General features: G+C 42.7%; 1 protein-coding gene across 4 annotated transcripts; it reads left to right on the plus strand.

The window, feature by feature from the left end:
- Positions 1-484: 484 nt before the first annotated feature.
- LOC106588519 (transmembrane protein 268) lies at positions 485-24577 on the plus strand. Of its 4 annotated transcripts, XM_014177631.3 has the most exons (10): positions 485-657; positions 3860-3916; positions 4808-4937; positions 5286-5380; positions 17476-17583; positions 17789-17941; positions 22525-22635; positions 23314-23400; positions 23777-23995; positions 24261-24577. In XM_014177631.3, the coding sequence occupies exons 3-10, from the start codon at positions 4820-4822 to the stop codon at positions 24429-24431; spliced, it is 1062 nt and encodes a 353-aa protein (XP_014033106.1). In that variant the 5' UTR covers positions 485-657; positions 3860-3916; positions 4808-4819; the 3' UTR covers positions 24432-24577. The 4 variants fall into 4 exon arrangements, with proteins under 4 accessions (XP_014033106.1, XP_014033108.1, XP_082826464.1 ...); XM_082970338.1 differs by lacking the exon at positions 485-657 and having other exon boundaries at positions 3554-3916; XM_014177632.3 differs by lacking the exons at positions 485-657; positions 3860-3916 and adding an exon at positions 4582-4718.
- The last annotated feature ends 834 nt before the right edge of the window (positions 24578-25411 follow it).

The following is a 25411-nucleotide window of genomic DNA, read 5'->3' on the forward strand; positions in this document are numbered from 1 at the left end:
GCATTCTAGGCAGAGAGCTGTAGTGCCGTGAAAGACTGGCCACCATGTCTGTGTTGTGCCATGCCACGGTCACACTGTTTACTGTAGTCTGGGTAATAAACCATTGAGACACCGAGTCAACATTTCATCTCAACTTTGCCCTCATCAAGTTCCTGAAATTATAGAGAGAACAAAATGAAACTTTACTGTAATCTCAACACCAAGGTGGAATCCTTCACACGTTTATTACATGGGTCATCAGATTGTTGTCTCCAGACAATGTTTCAGGTCAACTGAGTTAATCTATTTAGTCTCACAAAACTATACAGATTTCCATGGTCCCAAGTTACTATCGATCCCATCAATCTCTCTGCATGTTCTAATTTGTCAGTGTGTGTGTGCTCGTGTGTGTGTTTGTGCACGCTCGTGCGTCCATCATTGCATACGGGGGGGGGGGTGGTGTGTGTGTGTGTGTGTGTGTGTGTGTGTGTGTGTGTGTGTGTGTGTGTGTGTGTGTGTGTGTGTGTATGCCTATGGGGCATGAGTTAATGTGTGACAGTCCCAGCCCATAGCAGCAGACCACCAGACCAGAGTCATGACAACCTGGAGAACATCTGCTAAACTCACTGGCATCCAGATCAACTCACACACCAGCTGGGACAACAACACCAAGCTAAGGTAGGTAAGGAATAGTGTTTGTGTGTGTAGGCCATGTGTGTGCATTGCTGTCTCATATATTTCAAGTACGATCCTAGTTCTGTCACCTCTGTGAGGTTATTTCCATTTGTTTATTACAAGAAAAGTTTGTTGATGTTGTGGACTCATTGTCCCATTCACTCTCTCATTCTCAGAAGTGTAGACCTCATTCCACCAGTCATGTGGTTAGACTAATGAGTCATAAGCTGGGAGAGAAAGAAAAAGTAATAGAGCGAGAGAGGGAGAGAGAGGGATGTAGTGAGTTAGAGGGGGTCAAGTAAAAGTAAAATACACAACAGGGCCAAAAGTATGTGGACACCCCTCCAAATTAGTGGATTTGGCCACACCCGTTGCTGACAGGTGTATAAAATGGAGCACACAGCCATGCAATCTCCATAGACAAACATTGGCAGTAGAATGGCCCGTACTGAAGAGCTCAGTGACTTTCAACGTGGCACCGTCATAGGATTTTCAACAAGTCAGTTTGTCAAATTTCTGCTCTGCTAGAGCTGCTCTGGTAAACTGGAAATGCTGTTATTGTGAAGTGGAAACGTCTAGGAGCAACAACGGCTCAGCCGTGAAGTGGTAGGCCACACAAGCTCACAGAACAGGATCGGCTAGTGCTGAAGCGCGTAGTGCGTACAAATCATCTGTCCTCGATTGCAACACTCACTACCGAGTTCCAAACTGCCTCTGGAAGCAACTTCAGCACAATAACTGTTCGTCAGGAGCTTCATGAATTGGGTTTCCATGGCTGAGCAGCCGTACACAAGCCTAAGATCACCATGCGCATTGCCAAACATTGGCTGGAGTGGTGTAAAGCACACGAATGCATAGTGCCAACTGTAAAGTTTGGTGGAGAAGGTCTGGGGCTGTTTTCATGGTTCGGACTAGGCTCCTTACTTCCAGTGAAGGGAAATCGTAATGCTACAGCATACAATGACCTTCTAGACGATTCTGTGTTTCCAACTTTGTGGCAACAGTTTGTTGAAGGCCCTTTCTTGTTTCAGCATGACAATGCCCCTGTGCACAAAGTGAGGTCCATACACAAATGGTTTGTCGAGATCAGTGTGGAAGAACTTGACTAGCTTGCACAGAGCCCTGACCTCAACCCCATCAAACACCTTTGGGATGAATTGGAATGCCGACTGCGAGCCAAGCCTAATCGCCCAACATCAGTGCCTGACTTCACTAATGCTCTTGTGGCTGAGTCCCCACAGCAATGTTCCAACATCTAATGGAAAGCCTTCCCAGAAGAGAAGAGGCGGTTATTGCAGCAAAGGGGGGACCAACTCCATATTAATGCCCATGATTTTGGAATGCGATGTTAGACGAGCAGGTGTCCACATACTTTGGGCCATGTAGTGTATATTGGGAAGTGTAGTTGTATGTGAGGAAAAAGGACCAAATAGTTGAGACGGAAAAGGTTAAATGCTTCTGGGGGAATGTTTGAAATGCTGTAACTGTATTAAAGTAAATGGGACTTTAAAAGGGGATTTGGGGATTTTGGTAATGAGGCTCTTTATCTATTTCCCCTAAGTCAGATGAAGGACCTTAGAGTTCGTTTTGCGAGCCAATGCTAACTAGAGTTGGCGCAATGACTGTAAGTCTATGGGTATGCTAACAGATACACATAGACTTCCAGTCATTGAAATGACTTTGATCTTAAGTGTGGGTAGGTAGGACCTTTAATGTAATTATTTCTACATTGTATAGTCTCTGGAGAGTTGTCCTATTAGTCATGTGTATTTCTTTATGTTCAGAACCTCAATTGTAACTGTAACTGGTGCAGATAACGATTCTGTAAAATAATTTTTATCTTTAAAAAACATTCCTAGAATTAGGAGTAGAGAGAATAGAAAAGGAGAAAACGCAGAAGAGCTTTTCCCCTAAAATTGGTTTCTCTTCTCTGTCATAAAACCTTTCGTAGAGATACACACAGACACACATAAAACACATCAAACATCACATGCTCGTACGCAATATACAGTCATTCACATAAAAGTGTGAACAGGCACTTGTAAGGTACTTTTTTAATTTGGGGCACCAGCGTGGTCAAACTGAAAGTTGGCAACTCACTTACTTACAGCAGGAAGTGAGAATGAGATTGTGTGCTTGAGAGAGAGATTTATTTATGTTGATTTATTTTCCCTTTTGTACTTTTGTAGTTTTATTTGCACATCGTTACAACACTGTATATAAACATAATATGACATTGGAAATGTCTTTATTCTTTTGGAACTTCTGTGAGTGTAATGTTTACTGTTAATTTTTATTGTTTATTTCACTTTTGTTTATTATATACTTCACTTGCTTTGGCAATGTTAACATATGTTTCCCATGCCAATAAAGCCCTTAAATTGAATTGACAATAGGCAGACCTGGCTCTCAAGCTAAGACAGACTATGTGCACACTGCCCACAAAATGAGGTGGAAACTGAGCTGCACTTCCTAACCTCTTGCCAAATGTATGACCATATTAGAGACACATATTTCCCTCAGATTACACAGACCCACAAAGAATTTGAAAACAAATCCAGTTTTGATAAATCCTGTATCTATTGGGTGAAATACCACAGTGTGCCATCACAGCAGCAAGATTTGTGACCTGTTGCCACAAGAAAAGGGCAACCAGTGAAGAACAAACACCATTGTAAATTCAATCTATATTTATGTTTATTTATTTTATTGTACTTGAACTATTTGCACATCATTACAACACTGTATATATACATAATATGACATGTGAAATGCCTTTATTATTTTGGAACTTTTGTAAGTGTAATGTTTACTGTTAATTTTTTATTGTTTATTTCACTTTTGTTTATTATCTATTTCACTTGCTTTGGCAATATAAACATGTGTTTCCCATGCCAATCAAGCCCTTAAAATTTAATTGAGAGAGAGAAAAGGAGAGAGAGATAGAGGGCGAGAGAGAGAGGAAAATAGAGAGGAGAGAACTTGTGTAGGGAAAAAAGAAGACAAAGTCACGCTTGCCGACAGCATTTTCACACATTTGTGCTAAAATGTGTCTCCCTCTCTAACAATCAAACGAGAGACACAGAGCGGGAGAGGGAAAGAGGGACGGTGGGAGAGAGAGAGCAAGAACAAGAGAATGAGAAAGCAACAGTGTCTAAAAATGTAGCTGCTCTCTGTCCCTTTATTTTCTCACTTTCTCTTTCAGAGTTTGTAGCTGTTGAAAGCAGAGCGAACTTGTGTGTTGAAGACGGACCCTGTTGAGGTGCAGTATGTCTATCTTATAACTGTGGTACAGCTTAGCCACTTTTAACAGAAACCTGTGAAGTCTGTAGCCGGGAAAAAAAAGTCTGCTACAAAAATTATTGTTGAAACTTAAGTTGAAACTCGAAAGTGCTGAATCAGAAACCTTGTTTGTAAACTTTAGTTTCATTCTTCTGTTGGTTTCTCCAACATGCTGACATAACATAGCAGAGCAATGTAATCTGTTCTAAAAGGAGAAGTGATGTGGTTTCCAGTTGCTTTTGAAACATAGGACACATCAAGTGCTTGTCTTAACTCAACTGACTTCTCCAAAGTTAAGCTTTGGCGTTTGATGCCATTGCTAGATAAAGCTGTAGTCTCCGATTGGGCGTCCCGAAGGGAGCTTCAGCCATTGGACATGTTTTCTCCAACAGTGTCAGTGCAAGCCATGCCCCAGGAAAACACTATCTACTGAGGGAATATTCGCCAAATTTTCTAATTTCAATGTCTTTCTTTGTTTTGCATCACACTGGAATGTGCTGCTTGCTTGCTGTAATGTTATTACTCACTTCATATACTGTGTATACATCACACACATATCTGACAACCTACGGCACATGGAACAACTAGGAAGTGGTGTTGTAATCAGACCAATCATCTGTCTGCTTGAGCAACGGATGTAGCCTAGTCCACGATCTATTTGTGCAGGCTTGCCAACTCTTTTAGTCATTGTAGGAGTTGGCAAGACAGCAAAAACAGATCTGGGACCAGGCTAACGGAACTGTGTTGCTGTGGTCAGATGCACTGTGTATTTCACGCTGACGGTCAGGGCCGTTCACGCTCTTACTCATTTCCTCTGAATTACGGTTCCAGGGATTTTGATTCAACTGTATGACTGTTTTTGCTTGTTCAGGGTCTCGTCATCATGGATGAGATGGAGGACAAGACTTCTGTGCATTCAGACGAGAGTGATGTTGAAGATGACCTTAGACGATCATCCAAGATCCAGCCAGAAAACAGAAGAACATCTAGATGGAAGAATGGTGCGTAATAACGTAGTTATCAAATTTTACTATGGGTAAAAGTCTGATCATGCAAAATATGGTATTTGTCAAATAATTATTCTTGGTTTGTTTCTCTTCCTTGTTCTATTTTTTTCCCTCTTGGCAAGTTTTTGGGATAAACAAACCCTTTTCACAATGTCCCACTTTATTTATTTACCCTTAATACCTTATTTATTATTTCTCAATGTTTTGACTCTCTCTCCTTTTTCATCACTGTTAAAATCTGTCAGAATGTGTTATTGTCAAAATTAACACTCTCCCCTGCCTCTCTCTCTCCCTCCTCTCTCTCCCCCTCTCCCCTCTCTTTCCCCTCTTTCTCTTCTCCAGGTCAGTGTGTGCTGGCAGTACCAACCTCCTCCGTGCTGAGCCCCAGGTTTGATCTGTCGCTCTGCAGGGCTCTGCTGGAGAGGGATGGCTTCCAGGTCAGAGCACATACACGTAAACACACACTCTCTCCCTCTCTCTGGGTGCCCACTGGCAATTTCTTATTCTCATCAAATGTCAGGCAGCCTGTCCACTTGTGTGGGGAGCTTGAACTAAACTCAGCAAAAAAAAGAAAACGTCCTCTCACTGTCAACTGCGTTTAACTTAACATTTGTAAATATTTGTATGAACATAACAAGATTCAACAACTGAGACATACACTGAACAAGTTCCACACACATGTGACTAACAGAAATAGAATGATGTGTGCCTGAACAAAGGGGGGGTCAAAATCAAAAGTAACAGTCAGTATCTGGTGTGGCCACCAGCTGCATTAAGTACTGCAGTGTTTCCAGTTCTTGCTGTGAGATGTTACCCCACGCTTCCACCAAGGCACCTGCAACTTCACGGACATTCCCTAGCCCTCACCCTCCGATCCAACAGGTCCCAGACGTGCTCAATGGGATTGAGATCTGGGATCTTTGTTGGCTATGCAGAATACTGACATTCCTGTCTTGCAGGAAATCACATACAGATGAGCAGTATGGCTGGTGGCATTGTCATGCTGGAGGGTCATGTCAGGATGAGCCTACAGGAAGGGTACCACATGAGGGAGGAGGATGGCTTCCCTGTAACGCACAGCGTTGAGACTGCCTGCAATGACAACAAGCTCAGTCCGATGATGCTGTGACACACCGCCCCAGACCATGACGGACCTTCCACCTCCAAATCGATCCCGCTCCAGAGTACAAGCCGCGGTGTAATGCTCATTCCTTCAACGATAAATGCAAATCCGACCATCACCCCTGGTGAGACAAAACCGCCACTCATCAGGGAAGAGCACTTTTTCCCAGTCCTGTCTGGTCCAGCGACGGTGGATTTGTGCCGGTGATGTCTGGTGAGGACCTGCCTTACAAAAGGCCTACAAGCCCTCAGTCCAGCCTCTCTCAGCCTATTGCGGACAGTCTGTGCACTGATGGAGGGATTGTGCGTTCCTGGTGTACCTCGGGCAGTTGTTGTTGCCATCCTGTACCTGTCCCGCAGGTGTGATGTTCGGATGTACCGATCCTGTGCAGGTGTTACACGTGGTCTGCCACTGCGAGGACAATCAGCTGTCCTTCCTGTCTCCCTGTAGTGCAGTCTAAGGCGTCTCATTACGGACATTGCAATTTATTGCCCTGGCCACATCTGCAGTCCTCATGCCTCCTTGCAGCATGCCTAAGGCACTTTCCCGCAGATGAGCAGGGACCCTGGGCATCTTTCGTTTGGTGTTTTTCAGAGTCAGTAGAAAGGCCTCTTTAGTGTCCTAATTTTTCATAACTGTGACCTTAATTGCCTACCGTCTGTAAGCTGTTAGTGTCTTAACGACCGTTCCACAGGTGCATGTTCATTAATTGTGGTTCATTGAACAAGCATGGGAAACAGTGTTTAAACCCTTTGCAATGAAGATCTGTGAAGTTATTTGGATTTTTATGAATTATCTTTAAAAGACGGGGACCTGAAAAAGGGATGTTTTTGTTTTTCCTGAGTTTAAATTAACTCGTTATCTCACTTCCTCTATCAAACTCACCAAAATATAGGCCTACTGTCACATCCTGACCAGCAGAGGGAGTAGTTGTTTAGTATTTTGGTCAGGACGTGGCAGAGGGATGTTTGTTTTGTATGGTGGTGGTTTTGTGTGTGTTGTAGAGGGGTGTTTGATTTATGTGTTCTTGGGTTTTGGGTGTATGTTCTAGGTTAGTATGTTCTAGGTTGTATTTCTGCATTCTGTCTAGTTTAGGTTTTCTATGTTTAGGTTTGGGTGCTGGACTCTGAATTGAAGGCAGGTGTTTCTAGTTGCCTCTGATTGAGAGTCCTATATAGGGGTGTGTGTTTGTTTGGTAGGTTGTGGGTAGTTATCTTTTGCATTGCTGTCTCTTCAGCCTGTGAAACTGTCATCTGTCGTGTTTGTTTTTTCGTGTACATCATATTTAATAAAATGATGTGGAGCACGCAACCCGCTGCGTATTGGTCTGACAGTGATTTTGAAATATCTTCAGATGAAGGTGAAGATCGTGACACCTACTGTTATTTTATCGATCTGAAAAGTGTTCATGAAGAAAAACTGTCACGACTTCCGCCGAAGTCGGTCCCTCTCCTTGTTCGGGCGGCGTTCGGCGGTCGACGTCACCGGCCTTCTAGCCACCGCCGATCCACTTTTCATTTGTTTTGTCTTAGTCTTACACACGTGGTTTCACTCACCCAATTACCTGTTTATTATTTAACCCTCTGTTCCCCATGTTTGTTTGTGAGTGATTGTTTATTGTATTTTCGGTCCGTTATTGTGTGCTCGTATGTTACTTTGTACGTTTGTCATTTGGAGTAAAAATACATTACTCATATTTGCTGTACTGCGCCTGACTCTCTACACCAGCTACACACAGGACCCTTACAAAAACGTGCTAAAGCCACAATCTTGAATTTTTGTGTCAGCAAACAGCACCCCCAAAACTTAATTTTGCTAGGCTGGAGAAATGCAAGCAAATTCACTGCTAAAGTTTTGCATGCCATGACTTAGTCCATGAGATCAACATGATAGTTAAACATATTTTTAAGCTATAGGCAATAGTTTGTTTAACATAGACTTAGACTAAATCAAAATATAAACCATGGAGCGAGGCCGCGATTCCAGCCTATTGCCCCTTTTCGGCTATGCACCTTTTAAAGGCAATGTTTCCGTGTTCGCAGAGACAAACGCTGTCGGCTCAATCGGAAATTAATTTACAGATCGGAATGAATCCGGCCTATCCTTATATTTTGGGTTATGATCGGGTAAGACCGTTGTACTAAGCTCATGAAGCATTTCTAAGTTATATTCTTAAAATTCAGTATACAGTGTCTAATTAATTGAAATAATGATTGAACCGCAGTTAATGTTGAAAATTTTACCTCAAGTCAAAGTTGTTGGCCAAAACATTACATCCAGTGTGTGTTTATGTCAAAAGCCCTGTACCAAAACATGGCACAGGAATTATGAGAAGAATACATCTCCAGATGTGATATGACTTCTGGGTTGCGTGGCAATACCCCCTTATCCAGACTGGCTGTAGCGATGCTTTTGGAGCGGAGTGGCAGCGTTGCCAAATTCTCTGGACACCTCTTCGCGATAGCTAAAGAACCAACCCTTCTGCGCATGTGCAGGATTTGTTTGGCTGCCCAGAGAACAGGTTACACTGGACAATTTCAATGATGAATGGAGAAGGGAAGGTGTCAAGGGGGGTGAAACTGGGGCGGAACGAGGCGATTACCTTTGGTTGCTCAGCATCAGCCCTTTTGAGCACAGGGAAGTGAGAAATAACTTTCTGTAACGGCTGTCGTAGAGAGGGGACCAAAGCGCAGCGTGTTGAGTGCTCATGATGAAATGTATTAACTCAAAAACACTGATGACAAAATAACAAACGGAAACCGATCAACCCACAGTTCTGTCAGGTACAGAGACTAAACAGAATACAACTGCCCACAAACACAGGTGGAAAAAAACCCTACTTAAATATGATCTCCAATTAGAGACAACGAGGACCAGCTGCCTCTAATTGGAGATCATCCCCCCAAAAAACAACATAGAAACCTAGAACATAAACATAGAAAAACACAAAACACCCCCTGTCACGCCCTGATCTACTCTACCATAGAAAATAATATCTTACTATGGTCAGGACGTGACAGTACCCCCCCCCCCCCCCCCCCAAAGGTGCAGACTCCGAATGCCACTAAACATACACAACAAAAAACAAAAGGGAGGGTTGGGTGGGTAACTCCTATCTATGGCGGCTCAAATGCAGTCCACATAACCTCCAGCAGAGGAGGCGGCTCCGGGGCGTAACCCCCGCTCCACCCACTGATCCCTCTGCTTTAGTACCACCGGACCGTGGATCGTCGGAGGTTCTGGGCTGCAGGCCGCCGCTGGAGGTTCCGGACTGGGGAGCGTCGCTGGAGGCTCCGGACTGGGGAGCGTCACTGGAGGCTCCGGACTGGGGAGCGTCACTGGAGGCTCCGGACTGGGGAGCGTCACTGGAGGCTCCGGACTGGGGAGCGTCGCTGGAGGCGCCGGACTGGAGATGCGCACTGGAGGTCTGATGCTTGGGACTGGCATAGGTAGCGCCAGACTGGTAACACGCACCTCAGGTCGAGTGCGGGGAGGAGGCACAGGACGTACTGGGCTGTGGAAGCGCACTGGAGGGAGAGTGCGAGGAGCAGGCACAGGACGTACTGGGCTGTGGAGGCGCACCGGAGGTTTGATGCGTGGGACCGGTACAGGTGGCACCGGGCTGATGACACAAACCTCAGGGTGAGTGCGGAGAGGAGGCACAGGACGTACTGGGCTGTGGAAGCGCACTGGAGGGAGAGTGCGAGGAGCAGGCACAGGACGTACTGGGCTGTGGAGGCGCACCGGAGGTTTGATGCGTGGGACCGGTACAGGTGGCACCGGGCTGATGACACGCACCTCAGGGCGAGTGCGGAGAGGAGGCACAGGACATACTGGGCTGTGGAAGCGCACTGGAGGGAGAGTGCGAGGAGCAGGCACAGGACGTACTGGGCTGTGGAGGCGCACCGGAGGTTTGATGCGTGGGACCGGTACAGGTGGCACCGGGCTGATGACACAAACCTCAGGGTGAGTGCGGAGAGGAGGCACAGGACGTACCGGGCTGTTGAGACGTACTGGAGACCTGGTGTGTATAGCCGGTATCACTTGTTCCCGGAACTTCCACACGCTTCTCAGGACGAGTACAGGGAGCTGACTGAGGTGGCACCAAACTGACGACACGTTTCTTTGGGAAAAACTTGTGCGTCCTCCACCAACTCAATAACTCTCCCTTCTCCAAATGTTCTTTCTTCTCCCGGATTGTCTCTGGTTTACTCCTCGGCTCCGACTGCTCCATGTGCCGCCCCCCCAAAAAATTATTTGGGTTTCTGTAGCCTCTCGTGCCTCCCCGGCAGGCTTCTATATCTATCCAGTACTTGGCCCCAAGTCCAGTTTACCCTCTCTAGCCTCTCCTCCAGAGACCAGGTATCCATCTCCTCCCGAGCACGCTGCTTGATCTAGTTGTGGTGGGCAGTTCTGTAACGGCTGTCGTAGAGAGGGGACCAAAGCGCAGCGTGTTGAGTGCTCATGATGAAATGTATTAACTCAAAACCACTAATGACAAAATAACAAATGGACACCGATCAACCCACAGTTCTGTCAGGTACAGAGACTAAACAGAATGCAACTGCCCACAAACACAGGTGGGGAAAAAAAATACTTAAATATGATCTCCAATTAGAGACAACGAGGACCAGCTGCCTCTAATTGGAGATCATCCCAAAAAACAACAACATAGAAATATAAACCTAGAACATAAACATAGAAATAGAAAACATAGAAAAACACAAAACACCCCCTGTCACGCCCTGACCGACTCTACCATAGAAAATAATATCTTACTATGGTCAGGACGTGACACTTTCTCTCTTTTATCTCTTTGAATATGTTTTTGTCAGGTTCTGGAGTGCAATTTACAGATTAAACAGCTTCAGTAAAGGATGAGGTTAATAGTAGATTCATATAACATTTACTCTGAGATAGTGGATGTGTCACGTCTGTACATGATCCGCCTATGACATGATGCCCACCAACCAAACCTTCCTTCTGTAAATTAGATAAAAGGACAGGACCCACTGCAGCCCAGCATACCTACCAGCCCAACCAGAACCATGTTTGTGTTCCTCTGTGTTGTCTCTATCTTCAGCCTTGCTTTGGGTGCTGAACATGACACTCCTGACCAGGGTGAAGAGCTATTCCAAAAATCCTGCCCCATGGGCTGGTACGACTTTAATGGATGCTACTATAAGCACAATTCCACACGACTGGACTGGGCAGCCGCTGAGTCATACTGTGTGATTTAGGGAGCAAACTTGGAACACCAGTTCATCAAAACCCTAATCAAGACTTTCGACCCTTTAGAGTTCTACACCTGGATCGGGTTGTCTGAGATAGTTAGGGAGGGGCAGGGTCAGATAATGCAGGGTCCCTGGGCCCAGGCCCGTGGGGGGCCCGAGAGGCAGCAAAACATTTTTTTAAGTATATATACAGTACCAGTCAAAAGTTTGGACACACCTACTCATTCAAGAGTTTTCCTTTACTTTGAATATTTTCTACATTGTAGAATAATAGTGAAGACATCAAAACTATGAAATAACACATATGGAATCATGTAGTAACCAAAAAAGTGTTAAACAGATCAAAATATATTTTATATTTGAGATTTATCAAAGTAGTGTCGTGTCTTTGGGCACCATTAACCCCTGTGCGGCCATACGGGACGGTCATCCAGCGAAAAATCATATCACCATTAGCATAACAAAATTTAATAATTAAAAAAAAATAATAATACATTCAAATTATATCATTTTATAGATACACCTCTCCTGAATCGAACCACGTTGTCCGATTTCAAAAAGGCTTTACAGCAAAAGCAAAACATTAGATTATGTTAGAGGAGTATATCGTAAAAGTAGCCACATAGCCATTTTCCGACCAACCACATGCATCACAAATAACCAAAAAACTGCTAAATGCAGCACTAACCTTTGACAATCTTCATCAGATGACACACCTAGGACATCATGTTACACAATACATGCATTCTTTTGTTCGATAAAGTTCATATTTATATATAAAAACAGCATTTTACATCGGTGCGTAACGTTGACTAACTATTTTCCCTCAAATGCATCCGATGAAACAGAGCTACAATTTACTAAATTACTATTCGAAAACATTTTTAAAATGTAATATTGTCATTCTAAGATTTATAGATGAATATCTCTTGAAAGCACCTGTAATGCCAGATTTAAAATTAACTTTACTGGGTAATCATACTTTGCGATGAAAGGGGATGCGATACTCTGAAAAATAAGCTAACGTTACAGGTCAGCGCCATCTTGGAACAATCGCATATCACATCTAGTCTTGTATACTATTGTCAATAATCCCTTACCTTTGGTTGTCTTCATCAGAAAGCACTTCCAGGAATCCCAGGTCCACAACAAATGTATTTTCGTTCGAAAAAGTTCATCCATTATGTTCCATTAGCTTGTTCTTGTTAGCGCGTCTGAAGGCTGATCCAAATCCTCCGTCGGCCACGGGACAGCCATTTCGACAAAAAGCATTTTTTTCCCATTTAGGTTCGTTCAAACATGTCAAACGTTGTATAACATAAATCTTCAGGGCGTTTTTCAACAAGAGAGCCAATAAGATTCGAGGGGGACGATTGCATTGTGTTTCAAAACGTTTCGAAAGGGGAGGGTAACCAGGGGCGCCGGCGTCATAATGGTGATGGCCCTCTCCGTGTGACCACGTTCCACAGCGTCTCATTCATTCAGTTTTCACAGTAGGAGTCTCAAATCACTTTGTAAAGACTGGGGACATCTAGTGGAAGCAATAGGAAGTGCTCAATGAACCATAGCTCACGGTGTGATTAATAGGCAACGTGATGAAGTTGAGTTCGCAATTCAGAATTCCACTTCCTGTTTCGATCTGTCTCGGGGTTTTGACTGCCATATGAGTTCTGTTATACTCACAGACACCATTCAAACAGTTTTAGAAACTTTAGGGTGTTTTCTATCCACAAGTATTAATTATATGCATATCCTAGCTTCTGAGTTTGAGTAGGAGGCCGTTTAAAATGAGCACGATTTTTTTTCAAAAATCGCTTTAGCGCCCCCTATCCTAGGGGAACGCCAAGACTGAAGACATGTTTATCAAAATAATTCCCTGTTATTATTATTACGCGATTAAACTGATTAATCGTTTAACTGTAATTAACTAGGAGATCGGGGCACCAAGGAAAATATTCAGATTACAAAGTTATAATTTTCCTAATATAACTTTCCTATATTATAACATTATATATTGTATTATAGTATAGGCTGATTATCTTCTGGTTTAAATGGTGTATTTTACCTCGCGTCCAGTCTCATTCCAAACGTCGTAAATTGTTGTATCTGCACGAATGCAGCCTTTACTAAAAGTCATCCATACATCAATTGTCTTAAATCATTTATTTACTAAACTAAGTCATTCACAGAAAGCATACAAACAGTTGGTTATCGTTATAAAGCACTGGTGGAGTAATGTGCCCTAGTGGGCTAAACAGGCATGGCTGGTGTCTTGTTAAACAAAGGGTCCTGTTGTCCTTTTTTTTGTCCTGTTGGAGAGTTTTTGTCCGTGTTCTCTCTCTCTCGGTTAGAATGGATCTTTCAAAGTGACATTCATTAATGTCGTTATAGAATGGATGTTTCGTCGGTCTTCGCGTTCAATGATATAATTTACTTAGCTGCAGACTAATAATTAATATCAAAGACTTGTTCTTATTCTGTCGGTATCGATAGTCTAAAAGTTAACCACGTGGTGTAGTTAACTTTCAGTAGAGGAATTGGATGGTCAAACCTATTGGCCAACTCGTAATGGAGTGGAGGCCTGGTCTGAAGAAAGTAAATCAGGGTGAGGGTTTTATACGTGAACATAGGACCAGGCGTCATGTGACAAGCCTGTTCTGTCTGTGTCCCTGGGGGGCGTGCCGATGACTGATTTAAGCTTTGAACAGAAATACATTCTATCACATTAACATCAGTACATAGCATCTCAACGTATTCCAAATAGCTTTATCCTTATTAATACATTTTATACAACCATTTAGATGCAAGTCCCATAGCTGAGGCTATTATATAAACAGTATTATGGTAATATGGCTATATTGTCTCTTCTGAGTATCACAAAATTGTACCAAGCGGACCAGTTCATAGCTGGATTCTTCACCGATCTTTTATACCTTCTCCAGAACATAAATGTCGTTCGGTTCCCCAATTCTGTGAGTTGGAAGAATTTCCTTTGTCTCTCTATGAAACCCCTCTGTGTCTCAACTGGGCCAGGCGGCAGGACATTCTCCTTTAGAATTTTACGACCCCTTCACACAGGGCCTGGGTGGGGGGAGGTAGGTTGGGGGATGGTGCAAGGGGGAGGTGGTCAACTGTCTTCCCTATACTCAAAGAGGGCAACGTCATGACAGTAGCCACCCTTTGCCTTGATGACAGCTTTGCACACTCTTGGCATTCTCTCAACCAGTATCACCTGGAATGCTTTTCCAACAGTCTTGAAGAAGTTCCCACATATGCTGAGCACTTGTTGGCCGCTTTTCCTGCTTTTTTCATCTGATGCAGCACACCATCACTCTCCTTCTTGGTCAAATAGCCCTTACACAGCCTGGAGGTGTGTTGGGTCATTGTCCTGTTGAAAAACAAATTATAGTCCCACTAAGTGCAAACCAGATGGGATGGCATATTGCTGCAGAATTCTGTGGTAGCCACAGCATTTTTACCTAGTGGGAAAAAGTCAGAGTGGCTTGAGTGGGACCCAGAAAAGCAAAGTACAGAAAATAAAACAACAGCAGGAGCAAGAACTTAAACAAAAAATGCCCAAACTGACTGTTATTTGATTTATTAATTTTCTTGGTACTTTTTACCCCTTTTTTCTCCCCAATTGGTAGTTACAGTCTTGTCCCATCACTGCAACTCCCGTACGGACTCGGGAGAGGCGAAGGTCGAGAGCCATGCATCCTCTGATACAGGACCCGCCAAGCCGCACTGCTTCTTGACACACTGCTCGCTTAACCCGGAAGCCAGCCGCACCAATGTGTCGGAGGAAACACTGTACAGCTGGCGACCGAAGTCAGCGTGCATGCGCCCGGCCCACCACAAGGAGTCGCTAGAACGCGATTGGACAAGGACATCCCGGCCGACCAAACCCTCCCATAACCCGGACGACGCTGGGCTAATTGTGCGCAGCCTCATGGGTCTCCCGGTCGCGGCCGGCTGCAACACAGCCTGGGATCAAACCCAGGTCTGCAGTGATGCCTCTAGTACTGCGATGCAGTGCCTTAGACCGCTGCGCCACTCGGGAGGTCCCACTGGTTATTGTTCTGTGCAACACATAGACACAACGGACAATGACAACCAAAGGCCTGCAATCGCGCATACGAGAGATCAACCCATTGGCAGAGTGGGTGCCTTGTGCTGCACATATTCTGAATTTGGTTGGGGTAACTACTGCCCTGAGACACATTCTTTTTTCACATTTGTGCCGTCAATATTTAACTTTTGCTCCAAATCCACTTGGCGATGGCAGATTGTTAAATCAGGTTTACAGCCAAATGAAAACAGTTGAATAGCAACCCGCAAATCTCTTTCCGGTAAGAGGTGGTCTGCCCATGCACATGCCTCATAAACATTATGCCTCAATTATGCAAATGTTAGTCTCTTCTAGAAATATCTGAGGACGAAAATCTAACTCTTGCACGCTTAACAAGGCTGTAACGCTCTATTACAAAATGGATGAACTTAAAATTGCTTTTTACTTCCAACGTTTTCAGAATGCAAGCACTGCACTTCAGGCAGTCCAACTGGACCTGTCTAGCGCTGTTTGTTTCGTGGCCTCCTTGAGAGATTTTGTTTCTGGGCTCCGGGATCAGTATGATAGCTTTGAGGCAAAAGGAAAGGACATGTCACCGCTTTACAAACCTGACACACAATGACATAGATGACTCAAAAAAACATGCTGATGAGTCGTAAGAGGCAGAGCCTGACATCGTTTATCAATGACAAGTCAGCAGAAATTTACAGGCGGTAAATTTGTTGTGATTGACACACTTTCCTCACAAAACCTACATTCATCTGCACTCAACCTTCAGAGGAAATGTCAATCTGACTTGCAACATGATTTTCCAGATGAAATGGTCCAGTTTAAAGAATAAAAATAAAAAAGTGACAAAAACACATATGACAGGGCATTGCTTCACACGTTGAGACAGAGGAATATAATACAAGCAGTTTTCCAATGTTGGCATTACCTTGCAAATATTATTGACTTTACCTCTAACCAAAGCTGGCTCTTGTCAATAACAGACTCAATTCAGGTTAGAATCACATTTGGCAGCAATTACAGCTGTGAGTCTTTCTGGGTAATTATAAGAGCTTTCCACATGTGAATTGTGCAATTATTCTTTTGAAAATTCTTCAAGCTCTGTCAAATTGTTTGTTGATCATTACTAGACAACCATTTTCACATCTTGCCATAGATTTTCAAACAGATTTAAGCCAAAACTGTAACTCAGGAACATTCACTGTCTTCTAGGTAAGTAACTCTCGTGTAGATTTGGCCTAGTGTTTCAGGTTATTGTCCTGCTTAAAGGTGAATTAATCTCCCAGTGTGTGGTGGAAAGCAGACGGAACCAGGTTTTCTAAGATTTTGTGTGTGCTTAGCTCCATTCCGTTTCTTTTTGTTATCCTAAAAAACTCCCCAGTCCTTAAGGATTACAAGCATACCCATAACATGATGCAGCCACCACTATGCTTAAAAAAATATGGAGAGTGGTACTCAGTCATGTGTACCAATGTGGACTTTCCCCAAACATAACACTTTGTATTCAGGACAAAAAGTGAATTGCTTTGCCACATTTTTTGCAGTATTACTGTAGTGCCTTGTTGTAAACAGAATACATTTTTTGAAAATATATATATATTCTGTACAAGCTTTCTTCTTTTCACTCTGTCAATTAGGCCTAGGTTAGTATTGTGGAGTAACTACAATTCTCAGGTTTCTCCTATCACAGCCATTATACTCTAACTATTTTAAAGTCACCACTGGCCTCATGGTGAAATCCCTGAGAGGATTCCTTCCTCTCCGGCAACTGAGTTTTAAGGTCACACTATATTTGTAGTGACTGGGTGTATTGATACACCACCCCAAGTGTAATTAATAACTTCACCACTCAAAGGGATATACAATTTTTTTTAAATAATTTTGTCACACACTTTTACAAACGTTTGACCACCCACATCCCTGACACATATTGCAGGTCTTTTTCAAGTCTTTTTCTCCCTGATCTTTTTCCCTTATCTTGTTTATTTTGTGGAATGCATTTTGGTAAAGTATGAAGGCCATTGCTTGGAAAATTACATTTAGAATACATTATTACCATGTATTCACTGTTTGGTTCATTTGGTTTCTCCACTGTAGATTCCTGTAGCAGACTTTGAGACACCTCTAGACATAGCACTGGATGTGCCATCGGTCAGGCGATACCTGTTCCTTAACTCTTCTCTCTTCCACTTCATCATGGCACCGGTAGGGTCCCTCAAAGTATTGATTAATAACACAAGGGTCATTTTGTTTGTTCTTTTTTTACACCCATTACATTATTCACAATAGTGTCCAGTATCTGTTGATCTCACACACCATCTGGGTGTCTTCTACTAATGTGTCCTGTATTTGTTCAGAGTTAGTTCTTGTATGTTTAGTTTATACTGTGTATCATTTATCTCCCCTCCAGATTATATATGTGGTGATATGGTGTGCTGGGTTCTCCACTCTTCATATGTATCTCTCGGTCACTGACTACTGGGTCCTCTGCCTGTCTGTCAGTCTGGTCTCCATCTTCTTCACCACATTCATCATCGTCATCCTCCACTATAGTAACAAGGAGGTGTGTGTTCAATCTGTTTATCAGTCTGACAGCACTTTACTGCTTTGGGCTAAAGTAGGGTTTCTTGGCAGTCTTAAACAAATCTACTTTGAAGCAAAATTATACACCTCACACACATGGTTATGCGCTTAAAACATTTTGAGTTTGCATCGCAATTACACTTTACAGTGCATTCAGAAATTATTCAGACACCTTCATTTTTTCCACATTTTGTTACGTTACAGCCTTATTCTAAAATAGATTAAATTGTTTTTTCCCCCTCATAAATCTAAACACAAATGAAAATATCACTGGAGTCATTGCAAATACATTTTAGCCACTTGTGTAGCCTACCTGGAGCTGGTAAACCAATTTAATAATTGAAAAAATAACTTATGTTTATTGTTGTTGTAGCCTTATGTTATTAAGCAATTATTAATGGGCATGTTTAATTAATTAAAGTGAAAGTTATCAAAGCTCTATCGCAATTGCCGAGCTGTTGTTAGAACGCGTTAGATTGACGGTAACAGTAGTCAAATTAGGCTTCAGGTAAAACATTTTTTTTAAAGTAAAAAAAAAACACTGGATGTTATTGACAAGCATATTTAGTTCATGTACATATTATTAATATTAAATTCAGTGATTGAAATTATGACCGCATCCTCAGTAGCCTATTCAGGCAGGCTATTGGGAGAAACAAGCACGTCTAACCTCGAAATCGCCTCGCTATTCATGTTGAATACATTTTTCTGTTCATTTGAACTAAGCAAGCTGCTAAATCGTTCAGTTTACAGCTTGCCTACATCTTGTCTAGGCTACTGTAGACTATTTGAAATGAGATGTAGGCCTATCAGGGGCTATAGGCATCCTTCCTTTATCTAAGCAAACCATGGCAAAGTTGAATTACAATTATAAACCCAGATTTTAGTCTGTAGCCTATGCCTATTGAAATGACAAGTCAATCTCGAAAATAGGCCATTTATAATGGTTTGTAGTCTTAACATCTGGCACATAACAGCAGAATTGCCAGAAAGTAGGCTAATATTTATTTTTTTATGTTCGTCTAAGTGTTTCTTGCGATCTTGAGATCCTCTGTCCAACTTTCATCACTCAAACTCTCCTGTCAGATTTATCTATAGTTATGCGCAAAGGGGATTGTTTACAATTATAAACCTGATTCCAGCCCTGAATGCTGATTGGCTCAAAGCTGTGGTATATCAGATCATATATCATGGGAATGACAAAGCATTTTTTTACTGTTCTAATTATGTCGGTAACCAGTTTATAATAGCAATAAGGCACCCCGGAGGTTTGGTTTGTGGTATATCAAATCAAATTTTATTGGTCACATACACAGGATTAGTAGATGTTATTGCTAGTGTAGCGAAATGCTTGTGCTTCTAGCTCCGACAGTGCAGTAATATCTAACAAACTACACAACATATACCCAATACACACAAGTCTAAGTAGGAATTAATTAAGACTATATACATATGGACGAGCGATGTCAGAGCGGAACGGACTATGATCCAGTAGAATAGTATTGAAAAACAGTATATACTTATGAGATGAGTAATGCAAGATATGTAAGCATTATTAAGTGAATTAGATACCGTAGAATAGTATAGAAAACAGTAAACATACATGAGATGAGTAATGCCAGATATATAAACATTAAGTGACTAAGATACCATAGAATAGTATAGAATACTGTTTATACATATGAGATGAGTAATACAAGATAGGTAAACATTATTAAGTGATTAAGATACTGTACAAAAGTATAGAATACAGTATATACATATGAGATGAGTAATGCCAGATATGTAAACATTATTAAAGTGACTAGTGTTACATTCCTTAAAGTGGCCAGTGATTTCTAGTCTATGCCTATAGGCGGCAGCCTCTAATGTGCTAGTGATGGCTGTTTAACAGTCTGATGGCCTTCAGCTAGAAACTGTTTTTCAGTCTCTCGGTCCCAGCCTTGATTCACCTGTACTGACCTCGCCTTCTCGATGATAGCGGGGTGAACAGGCAGTGGCTCGGGTGGTTGATGTCCTTGTTGATCTTTTTGGCCTTCCTGTGACATCAGGTGCTGTAGGTGTCCTGGAGGGCAGGTAGTTTTACCCCGGTAATGCGTTGGGCAGACCGCATCACCCTCTGGAGAGCCTTGCGGTTGCGGGTTGATGCAGTTGCCGTACCAGGCGGTGATACAGCCGGACAGGATGCTTTCAATTGTGCATCTGTAAAAATGTGTGAGGGTTTTAGGTGACAAGCCAAATTTCTTTAGCCTCCTGAGATTGAAGAGGCTCAGTTGCATCGCCTTCACCACACTGTCTGTGTGGGTGGTCCATTGCAGTTTGTCAGTGATGTGTACGCCAAGGAACTTGAAGCTTTCCACCTACTCCACTGCGCTCCCATCGATGTAGATAGGGGGGTGTACCCTCTGCTGTTTCCTGAAGTCCACGATCATCTCCTTTCTTTTGTTGACATTGAGTGAGAGGTTGTTTTCCAGGCACCACACTCCCAGAGCCCTCACCTCCTCCCTGTAGGCTGTTTCGTCATCGTTGGTAATCAAGCCTACTACAGTTTTGTCGTCTGCAAACTTGATGATTGAATTGGAGGCGTGCTTGGCCACGCAGTCATGGGTGAACAAGGAGTACAGGAGGGGGCTGAGCACGCACCCTTGTGGGGCCCCATTGTTGAGGATCAGCAGAGTGGAGGTGATGTTTCCTACCTTCACCACCTGTGGGCGGCCCGTCAGGAAGTCCAGGACCCAGTTGCCAGGACAGGGTTCAGACCCAGGGACTCGAGCTTAATGATGAGCTTCGAGGGTACTATGGTGTTGCATGCTGAGCTATAGTCAATAAACAGCATTCTTACATAGGTATTCCTCTTGTCCAGATGGAATAGGGCAGTGTGCAGAGTGATGCATCGTCTGTGGATCTATTTGGGACAGCTAACGACTGTATCCAGGCGTCATGCTTAAGAACAGCCCTTAGCCGTGGTTATTGGCTATATACCATACCCCCTTGTGCCTTATTGTTTAAATGAGATATCAGTCAAATGAGGTAAATCGACATCCATAGCAGTCAAATGAGGTAAATCGACATCCATAGCAGTCAAATGAGGTAAATCGACATCCATAGCAGTCAAATGAGGTAAATCGACATCCATAGCAGTCAAACGAGGTAAATCGACATCCATAGCAGTCAAATGAGGTAAATCGACATCCATAGCAGTCAAACGAGGTAAATCGACATCCATAGCAGTCAAATGAGTTTAATAGACATCCATTGATGGAAAATGATCTGGCGAGTTTAATAAGGGCAAATTGTCTTTTCTCTTGCGACATATTCAAATTCCTTTATTACGTCATGTCCTAGCTCGCAATACTTATTATTTTGAAGAAAAAAATTTTGCTTCTAACGTCATTACAGGTTACGACGATATTCCTTATTTGGCTCAATAGCGTTATGAAAAAGGGTTAATTGTATAAATATGGAAACTCCTCTCTTGCTGTATAAAAATACAATTGGTCTAGTTTTCAGGCTTTTTGGGCGGGTTTTGAGTGGGCATTGGTCAGAAATTTCACTTGCAACACTGTTGTCTGAGCATTACACACTAAGTCACAGCATAGGGAGGGATACTCATACATGCTATATTATGATACTACAACCGAATAGGACAAGTTCTACATAGTTGGAAAGGTCAAAGACTGTAGAAACCGAATGTGCATATGTGCTGCGCAGAATATTTGCACATTTTCCCCAGAAATGAATTTACGCCTAGCTAAAACGTCAACAATACATTAACATTAACGAGGCCATCTTTTCCGGTACATCTGAAAAGATGATCAAATGGTTGTGATGGAATAATTACATAAACACCATAGCTTTAATAAAAGGTAAGTCATTATGTTTTTTTAACCAATGGCTTATTGGTGGTTTATTGGATAACGTATTGTTGTGATCAAACCGAATGTCCATGGGTTTCAATAGCTGACGTGAGCAGGGAAAATATATAATATGGATTTTTGGGCAAGAACATCTGCTAAATGATGAAAATGTAAATGAGCAGTGAGCAGCTGGTAATTTATGACTCTGCGGACAGCTGGGGATTTGTGACCTTGTGTTGGAGGGGAGCAAGGCTGATAAAGAGCTTAACTGGTGATTTGGCTGGCTGAGGGCCTGTTTGACATAGAAACACCTGATTTTCAGCAGTTTTAATTACAATTTAAATGAATTATGAAAAATATGAATGAAATCCCACTGCAGGAAAAAATAGTCTTAATGGGAAGCCTAATTATAAATGCCTTCTAATCTTTAATCGTAGTGCTAAAAATAGTGAGCTGTGGTAGCAACATAAATTATGCATAAATATTAATAGGAATACATCTGTGCTTGTGGAAGCAAATGAATAGACTACATAGATATGCCACACAAGAGGATTGAAGATAAATATTCAGACACTTTGAAACCTATGTGGTTCGTTATTGAACACCATCAATTCTATAGAGATATTGGACTATAGTCTGAAAACAGTTTTAAGACCAAAAAACATTAACATAGATGTACCTGTAACATTTAATGGTCTTCCTACAGATAAACATCAACATTGACGTGCGACTCATCCAGGTGAATGAGAGGCTGAGCCAACATATGCTGCTGGTGGGCGTGGCTGACTGGGTGCAGAACTGCACTGGAACTCTACAGGTAGGCTACCGTAACCTGCACATATAGGCAGTTCATTCTGAGATGGCAGACATTTTGTGTCAAACATTTTTATCACACTCACATTCTTGTAATCGAGGTTACTTCGAAATACCTTTACTGTTTTTTTGTGGTATAAATCTAACCGCATCCATAGACCGATCATTACAGCAAGACACTTTGAAGTTTATATCGATTAATTGATTCTGTAGTTTAATTGAAATAGGCCCTTTTATATCCTAATCAGACAGTAACAAATGTTCTGGCTCGTAGGAAGTCAAAACAAAAAAGCAGGGAATTTATTAGCGGCATCAATCACTATCAACAGATACCTGAATGAGATGAATCCACAACAAGTCTACCCACTGGGCACAGACGTCAATTCAACGTCTATTCCACATTGGTTCAATGTAATTTCATTTAAATGACGTGCAAACAACATTGATTCAACCAGTGTGTGCCAGGGGGTAGTGACCATAGACCCGCACCTTGAGTGTCACTAACGGAACACGGGAAATGATGTGTATTACAGAAACTCCATATGCTAAATATTGTGTTGATCACTTTAGACCAAATATGAACTTTAGTCATCTAAACTGTCCTCATTACATTCATCCATCTGTCTCTGTTTGTTTGTCTCTAACCGTCTGTTTGCCTGCCTGTCTGTCTCGTCTCGCTCAGCTGTTCATTGTGTACTGGGATACGGCCCGCTGCTTGAGGACACTGACTGAAACTCTAGAGATGAGCTTTGCCGGAGACGAGGCCCAGGTAGGTACATCATGATGTCACCATGTTCGCTCTATTGATTTGTGTCTGTGTTCTCTTTGGCAAGGCTTTCAGTAGGGACATTCTGTTTTGGGAAGCCAATGGGATATAATATGCATAGATCGATACTGACAAATCTCTGTGTACTGTTATAAGGAATTGTCTGAGCAAAATTGAAATGAAATTGGACATTGACAATAGGAGACATTTGAGTATTACGTATTGTGTTTTAGGACTATCAGAGGGTTTTATTTGGTGTATATTGCCTTTCAATTGCCTTGTAAGGCAATCTTGTGATGATCACCATTCAATGTTTCTGTGTTGCACTAGCAGACAATGCACTGTAACGGGTTCCCCTCACTTTTCACTCACTCCTTAGAAGAGACTCAAGAAGAGAATGTCCCACCTTGTCCTGGTGTCAGAGGTCATGACCCATGACCCTGTGGCGGTGGGGTCAAGTGTTAATGAAGGTTCTGATGAGGAAAGGCCCCTCTTGATGAATGATGAGACTGGAGGCAGTACCTCAACCAGCCAGAGGGAGGACACCAAACTCACTACTAACTACATTTTGGTACCAGACCAAAAAGTGCCAGCTCAGGTTAGTTAGACTGCTTTCAATAATACTTGTAATCTTATGTTACAATGTAGACCGCTCGCTAAAGGACTTTTCTTTAGTGCCTCATGTTGAACAAATGGTATTCCAGATTAGTGGAGGCTGGTGGAGGGAGAAATCTGGAGGACGGGCTCCAGCCACCACTGTTTAAGATATAGCCTACCTATAGACTAGACTGTAGCATGTGTTCAATACAGTATTACGAAGTCTCTTTTGTTGTTATGTTATACTAACATATCCCTTTTTGCAGGCCAAAGCACTCCAGCTTCTACTCACCTACGGTGCGGTGTATGTCAAGCTGTTGGTATCTGAAAAGCTGCCAAACTCCACACACCGCCCCCTACACCACAGGAGGAATCACTGCACCACCACCTCCCTTTGTCTCTGTCAGTATATAAAAACCAAGGTCCTAGGATTATAAGACTGGGACACAGAAAAGCTCATGCGTTCCACTTTAAATAATATGTTACTGTAGGACAATAGAATATTTGCACTGACAATGTAAAAGTCACGACTTAGTACCCACTTGTGTACATTTTGCATTACATTATACAAACAATAACGATATATATCTTTAAGAGGTTTGTCCTTATGTAGACAGGGATATTAATTTACAGTACATGCTAAGACATTTTGGGAGTGCATTTAGATAAACAGGGCAAAGTATGAATAAGAATATGTTCTTAACCGACTTGCCTAGTTAAATAAAGGTTAAATAAATAAAAATAAATAGATTTTGGGGAGATATAAAAAGAAAGAGTGGGGGCAAGAGAGAACAGATTCATTGATGCAGAGAAAGTATTAAGCTCAAGGGGTCAACATGAATCATTGGTCTTGGCTGACTGCACAGCTACACAGAAGGAGCATGTGGCACACAGTTTCATTCATTACCCATCGTTATTAATCAGCCTTAACGCAACTGCCGAGGTGATTGGCTCATAAGTATCCGGTGCTCAGCCCGATGACACAAACGCACACAGTGAGCGACAGTGCAGGTCCCGCTCAGGGGAGGCAGGGAGGTGTAGTGGAACAGAGATGCATGTTGCGACAGACCAAGTAAAACGATCGCAGAGATGCTGGGTCGCTCTTCAGGAGGCTAAATGACCATCTGTGATCCTTCAGACACGGTCTGGCCTAGTCCCACCACCTCCCTCTCTATCTCTATCTCAGAGGAGGCTGGTGGGAGGAGCAATAGGAGGATGGGCTCATTGTAATGTGTGGAATGGAATAAATGGAAGAGAGTCAAACGTGTTTGATACCGTTCCATTGATTTCACTCCAGCTACAATGAGCCCGTCCTTCTATAGCTCCTCCCACCAGCCTCCCACCAGATATTGAGTGATCGTTCATGTTCTGACAGTGAGAGAAAGAGAGATACAGGGATGGAGGAATCCGGGCCAAC

Source organism: Salmo salar, chromosome 27 (assembly GCF_965601325.2).
Source record: "Salmo salar chromosome 27, fSalSal1, whole genome shotgun sequence".
NCBI lineage: Eukaryota > Metazoa > Chordata > Actinopteri > Salmoniformes > Salmonidae > Salmo > Salmo salar.